The 6910-nt window shown below is 42.1% G+C and overlaps 1 protein-coding gene across 2 annotated transcripts; it reads left to right on the forward strand.

Moving 5' to 3' along the window:
* Positions 1-1365: 1365 nt before the first annotated feature.
* LOC117453057 (homeobox protein orthopedia B-like) lies at positions 1366-6650 on the forward strand. Of its 2 annotated transcripts, none has more exons than XM_071204265.1 (3): positions 1366-1441; positions 1756-2150; positions 5429-6650. In XM_071204265.1, exons 1-3 carry the CDS (start codon positions 1366-1368, stop codon positions 5921-5923), a joined length of 966 nt encoding a protein of 321 aa, XP_071060366.1. In that variant the 3' UTR covers positions 5924-6650. The 2 variants fall into 2 exon arrangements, with proteins under 2 accessions (XP_071060366.1, XP_033947806.1); XM_034091915.1 differs by having other exon boundaries at positions 1366-1402.
* Positions 6651-6910: the final 260 nt, after the last annotated feature.

The following is a 6910-nucleotide window of genomic DNA, read 5'->3' on the forward strand; positions in this document are numbered from 1 at the left end:
CCCCAATGTCAGTGCACCACGCACAGGTCTATTTCCTTACGTTTCACGCTGTGCCACATAGTCTACATCCCTGAGTCCCGGCAGATTGTGGTTGAGGAGCATAAAAGATGAGCTGCCTATGTGGAGCAGGAGGAGAGAGAGAGGAGTCCTCGCTCGGACGCCTCCTTTGTGCCGCTGCAAAGAAGCCCATTTAGTCCCAGGCGGTGGGGTATTCAGCAGGCTCACCCTGACATCTGCCAAAAGCCCTCTCTAAACAGCACTGTCTGGAGAAGTAAGAGTGGGGCGCAGATCAATGGCTGTCCTGTTAATTGTATAATAGACCTACTTATGGACCACTGCTAAAGGGGCACAATCGTTTAGGGTCCACCACGTCTGATTTTTTTTTTTAACCAAACAGGCCTAAATACCTTTAATTGCGCCTGCGTTGATGAAAAGTCGATAAGAGTTAAAGCGGCCGATCACTAACAGAGCTTAAATCCATCTGTACTCGTTTATTTATTTATTTCCTCTATTTGTCTCCACAAATCACCTGCCATGGGGGAATGGGAACGATATTCGTTTTGTTTGTGATCCAAGGACGGGGGAAGTGGGGCTCTGAGGTGGGGAAAGGAGGCCTGGCGTATGGTATACTCATCTCCTACATTTTCTTTTTTTAACTTCTGTCCACACTGTTAACAGAACACAATCAATCTGCTATCCACCTCAACAGGAAATACACAGTATTTTATATCAACAATCATACTCAGCTTGAAAATAGGGTTCCTGTCTGCAGGCTGGTGCAGTGATTTGAAAATTGAGATTTGGATATGCCGGATTTTTTAATGGCAATACATTTTGTTGCTTAAATAACCGTACGTTTCTTCAACATGGAGCTGAAATAAAGCAGCCTTATATTTGCATGAGCTCCCCTTCAGTGTTTTACACATCTACAAACAGGAGTCCTGTCATGGCACAAAGATATGAGATTAAACAAACACATTAAGACGTTTAACGTGGAATAATTTGAGCATGAAAAGCTAATAAATCAGAGGACGGAATGGCAGAGAATTGAATTGTAGTGTTTCGTGCGCGTTTTTGTCTGTTCGCGTGCGCGTAAGCGAACGTGCGTATGTGTGTAAGAAAGAGGGGGGAGTCACGTCGCTGACATTTCCAAGCTCCTGTTCTGATTGGCTCTTATTTGAGGAAGCTCACGGGTTCTTTCAACTAATAAGCGCCTCCCCATCGCTCTAAAGGACATTATAATGCAAGGGACCTCCTTTTTTAACCACAAACCGAATTTTCGTTCATTTAGACGATGTATACTTTTTAAATTGCCCCAAAGTTGTGGGATTTTTTTGGAGCGATTTCACCCTGGAGCGGTACGCGATGCTCTCTCACGCCGACCTCCTGGATGCTCGGCTGGGTGAGTTATCATCACTAAACTCCGGCCCTAAACTCCAGTGTAAGCTTTCAACTTCTTATTAAACCTTGTGATGTGATAGATAGACTGTGCTTGATTGTGTTAACAGCTAAGTGTTTTATCGTTGTTTAAAGCAATTATTTACAGTAATTTTTCCGGGGGAATTATCTGATAGCTAAAATTCCCAGTAAAATTACGACCCAAGCTATATTGAGTATATGTGTTATAATCTTTGAATTAATGCATGTCTGTTGTCATCAAGAAGAAAAATCGTTTCACGTAACTCTCATTTAAAGATGCTGCGATGTAAGGTTCCCCATGTATTTACTCAAAGACTCTCCTCCTCATCTTCTCAGGGATGAAGGATGCTGCAGAGTTACTCGGACACCGGGAGGCTCTCAAGTGCCGGCTGGGTGGTGGGTTGCAAGACCAGGGGCATCCTGGAGACATGGCCCCTGGTTCAGACTCTGTAGAGGGAACCACTCTCCTGCCGGGAGAAGATATCGCTACGGTGGGATCCAACTCTGCCGGCATGCAAGTGAACGGGAAGGAGCAGGAGAAGCAGCAGCAGCAGCAGCAGCCGCAGCAGAGCTCCAGTCAGTCCTCCAGCAAACAGAAGCGCCACAGGACGCGCTTCACCCCGGCGCAGCTCAACGAGCTGGAGCGCAGCTTCGCCAAAACCCACTACCCTGATATCTTCATGAGGGAGGAACTGGCACTGAGGGTCGGCCTCACCGAGTCCAGAGTTCAGGTAAACACATCTGCAGTTCAGGTAAACACATCTGCAATGTGAATTTCACAGGATGAAAATACTGCCGTTGTATATCAGGGAATGTGTTTTGGTCTTGTATAATTTTTAAGCGATTTACAGTTCTAAAAATAATCCTTTAACTCCATCTGAAAAACAGTGAGCAAAACATTATATATTCACAACAGGCGAACATTCAGTCACTCAGTTCTTTTGTAAGATATAGTTGGTTCACTTCTAACAGGTTTTTTTGTATTTATTTAACTGTATTTTAAAAACATTTGTCACTCAACGCATTTGTGTCACCAAATATTGTGGCTATATGTTTTGGGAGTAAATGTCTGAAATATTAAAGCTAATGAGTTAATTTACGTCACTGGTGCACTCTATATTAATTAAAATATTATATAATGTTACAGTGGACTGTTGTGCAGATTATAATTAGAGTCATATTATCGCTTTAAAAAATAATTTCTGATTAAGGTTTATCAATCACTATATCAATCCTCATAGACTCACTGTCGGCAGTGTGAAGGATTTATTTGGTTCTGATAGTCCAATAACAGTTTTTATAGAAAAAAATACCACCTCAAGCCTACTTTAATTGAATTGTATAATTCAAATCTCCTATGGTGTGTTCAAATTCAGTCTGATAGTAAGACATATTTAATTCTGAGAAGCCAAGTCCGATCTAAATAAAAGTGTCTCTGTCTGAGGTGCTGAAACTATTTACACCTGTAGGAATCCGTTCCTCATAAACTCCGAAATATTCAGATTCAACATAAATATTTTGTACAAAGCCATATGTGGTGACTTTAATCCTTAAACATTTAAATTAGTGGTAATGTTTGGTGTCTGTTTGTCCTAACAATTACATTACATGGGTGGCTTTAAAGACTTTGACAATGTATGTATCTATTTATTTTAACATTACAAATGGAAGAGAGTTACCCCGGCCAAATATGTACACGATTGTATAAAAAAACATCTATAGAAATTATCCCCACAAAAATGACTTAATGTTTGGGTAGAAATTATATTTAAAAAAATGTTATTTATTAATTTTGGTCGTTATCACTTTTGCAACAATTTAAACTGTCTAATACGTAAGTGCTTTTTTCTTAACAAGCGTGCAGAAACATACCAGCCTCTAATAAACCAAACACATGATCAACCAATTTCAGTCTTATTTATAACTGAACGGGTTATTAACCAGTGATGTGAAATTCATGCAAATTATCCCACTGAACGCAATAAAACCAGTAGCCTATAATCATTAGTCACCTTAATAATCAATTATTTATTGTATGTAGAGTCGGATCCTCTGTGCTTGGTGCAGCTCGGCTCCTGCTTGCTGTTGGTAAACATTAGTGCAGCTCGTGCAGGTGCAGCCTTCACAGTGCGCGTGACTCCACAGCCTTTAAAATGCTCTATCAGCGACGTCTTAATAGGACTCAAGAATATATTGTACTTTTTTAATGGAATGAGAAATTGCATTTTCTTTCCCCCCCGAGTGTAATGGGTTTGGGCGAAGTGTCACGGGTGGCTGAGCGGAATGAGAGCGAGATTTCACTTTTAATACGGAGGCATCGACTCACGGCCTCGCGCGCGCATTAATCACGGCCGAAGATGATGAAATCTTTATAAAGCCCAACTGGGACACGCGTGCGTTTTTAGCTCAGTACGTGAGTCGGTGTATTTGTGGTTCTCGAGTGTGCGTGTGGAGAATTTTTCACGTGGATTGTGTACAGTAATGCCGGCCATTTGTTCTGCAATTTTCTGTTAATCTGCTTGTAAATGAGATGTTGGAAAGATACATTGTTCGATGTACTGCTACCGAACACCAGTAATACAACTATGACTGCTGCCTGTACACAAATTGCCTTTTGTAGGTTGTATTTCTCTTTACAATGAAATTCACAACCCTGGTATTTTTGATTGTTTCAGTTCCAAACATAACGTTTTTTAAAACAGGATGTAATAATGGTTGGCTTTTGCAGCCACCTTATAAGAAGATTATTTAAATGTTATAAATTAAACCGACTCATGCATCACACCTAATATTACCCAATCAAAGTCCTGCGCTACGGTGGAAGTGAATATATTCTGATGGGAGGTCTTTAGGCCAATTGCAGAAGATCTACCATTATGTCTTGTCAATGTGTTTGCCCCAACTCAACGCAGACTATAGACTCCGATATAGACCAGGACCCACATATGTTGTGTCGCTAAGGACAACAGGGTATATTTCACCAGGGAATCAAGGACGAAACCTCTAACTTCCCTAAACGATATTTTCTGGCGCTCCTATATATATATTATAAATATAGCCAATAATAATAATAATCATAATAATGGCAATAATTTGACAGCTTAAACACACACACACGCACGCACGCAGACGCACGCACGCGCGCACACACGCACACACGCACGCACACACACACACACACACACACACACACACACACACACACACACACACACACACACACACACACACACACACACACACACACACACACACACACACACACCTCCGGTAGCCTACTGCAGGATCTGCATTCCGATTGGCTAAAGCACTTCTGTGTTGAAAACACTGTGTAACGATAGTCTTGGAACTTTTGTGTTGCTCACCCTTTGAAGGTGGGGTATGTAATTTATTTCAGAAACACTTTTTGTTGTATTCCATGGAATGCTATTAACATCCCGATAGCAATTAATATATTAAATGCTTTGACAATAAATACATACAAAAATTTCATCTGTGGAAGCCGTAGTGCTATAAAAAGCATGACCAATCATTTTTAAATAACTGGATGGCCTATACCTGCCTGTCAGCCTTCCATCTGTGCTCACACTTATCTCGTGCCCTCATTGGTCATGTGCGCGTTCGTGTGTGTTGGAGGAGGGGCTCTGTAAGGAAGTCTGAAGGAAGAGGCAGATTTTTCCGTGTACTTTCAAATTCTAGCGCACTCGAGCTGGTTTCTCCAAAATGACATACCCCACCTTTAAGAACTAGGTTACATGTGCGCAAAAATCAAACAAAACATTATTTCTTTAATCAGACGCAAAATGGCAGGTGCTCAAGCCCCCTTTGGGGTCTATATGTGCACGTGCCTGACTGTAGGCCTTTATATGCAATCATTTAGTTTCATTAGCCTATAACGACCCCAATGTCCTACAGTTAGTCAGCTCTCTTCACAGTGTAATAAACAGATAGGTACTGCTTCCGACATGTGTCCCTCTGATGGCTAACGGTTCTGTCTCTCCTGTTGCAGGTTTGGTTTCAGAATAGACGCGCTAAATGGAAGAAAAGGAAGAAGACCACCAACGTTTTCCGCTCGCCGGGGACGTTGCTCCCAACGCCGGGTCTGCAGCAGTTCTCTGCCGCGGCTGCAATGGAGAACAGCCTGTGCTCCTTCCACGCCAACGACTCTCGCTGGGCCACGGGGATGCCGGGGGTCTCCCAGCTGCAGCTCCCGCCGTCCATGGGTCGCCAGCCGGGCATGCAGTCTCTGTCACAGTGCGGCCTTGGTCCTGGCCCACCAAACTCCATGGGTCTCTCCAACGGCCTGAACCCAAATGGCAATCTGCAGTCACACCTCTACCAGTCGCATTTCCCCGGAATGTCGGCCTCTCTCTCCGGCCCCTCAAACGTATCGGGCTCCCCGCAGCTGTGTGGTTCCCCGGACAGTGACATGTGGCGAGGGACAAGCATCGCGTCACTGCGGCGCAAAGCGCTGGAGCACACAGTGTCCATGAGTTTCACTTAGTGACTTTTGAAAGAATCCCCACCGAACCCCTCTCCTCATAACTTCATCTCCAAGCCCCACCGTGCGGCTCTTTTTCTGATTTTATTCCCGCTATTAGATCAAATGACATAACGAGCGAACTAATCAGGCCTGACATGTGAGAAAATGGAGATTGTGTGACATCTAGACATAATGAAAAAAGAGAAAAGGACAACACAGATGGACAACTGGAAGAAAAAACATCATGGGTTTGGGGTTATGTATCTTGTTAATTCAAAAATGATTTTTTTATCAACTATTGATGATAAATGCTATTGTAATGATCTCTAGAATATAGGCCCTAATTATTGAGAGCCAAACAATCGTCGTATTTACGTTTTCATTGGGTGCGTCTTTACGCACACATGTTATTGTGTTCAGGTGAAGTTGTGTTATGTCAAACGGATATTTATAAGATTGGGTATACATTGTGGTAACAGCCTACCACACACGCACCATACTGTAGGCAGGCCTATTGAACTGGGTCTCGGGCATGCACTGTGCATGTGGATTTAAACGCTTGGATAATTTAAGGAGAAACCGGTGCCCACTCAAATTAATTGAGGTACTTTTCTTAGGCGACCTCAGTCTCGTTTGCATGAGACGGGAGCATAAATCTAAAGAGGAAAAAAACAAATATTTCAGTAGGCCTATGCTGTTTTAGGATGTTTTGTGTAGATAAAACATTCTTGCTATGTACCCGCTGGTCTTTTTTGTGACATGTTTTAACTTATTGTATGTGCTATTACTTAATACATTTCTTAAATGTTTGATCTTACATCGAAATGCACCACATTGACGGGTTTGTACCAATTTAAAATGAACAAACAAATAAAAGTAATTTTCAAGAATGTCAAAACAAGAATGATTTATGTCTCCATTAGGTAAAACAAGATGTTATAATGACCATTTTTGCATGAATTTATATTATCCTTTATATATTTATGGAACCTCAGTACTGACCACCCT

The sequence above is a fragment of the Pseudochaenichthys georgianus genome, chromosome 9, assembly GCF_902827115.2.
Source record: "Pseudochaenichthys georgianus chromosome 9, fPseGeo1.2, whole genome shotgun sequence".
Taxonomy (NCBI): Eukaryota; Metazoa; Chordata; class Actinopteri; order Perciformes; family Channichthyidae; genus Pseudochaenichthys; species Pseudochaenichthys georgianus.

Coding starts and splice junctions, on each gene's coding strand:
- LOC117453057 (XM_071204265.1), top strand. CDS start 1,366: ATGCTCTCTCACGCCGACCTCCTGGATGCTCGGCTGGGTGAGTTATCA. Junction 1,442..1,755: donor CTCCGGCCCTAAACTCCAGT/GTAAGCTTTCAA, acceptor TCATCTTCTCAG/GGATGAAGGATGCTGCAGAG. Junction 2,151..5,428: donor TCACCGAGTCCAGAGTTCAG/GTAAACACATCT, acceptor CTCCTGTTGCAG/GTTTGGTTTCAGAATAGACG.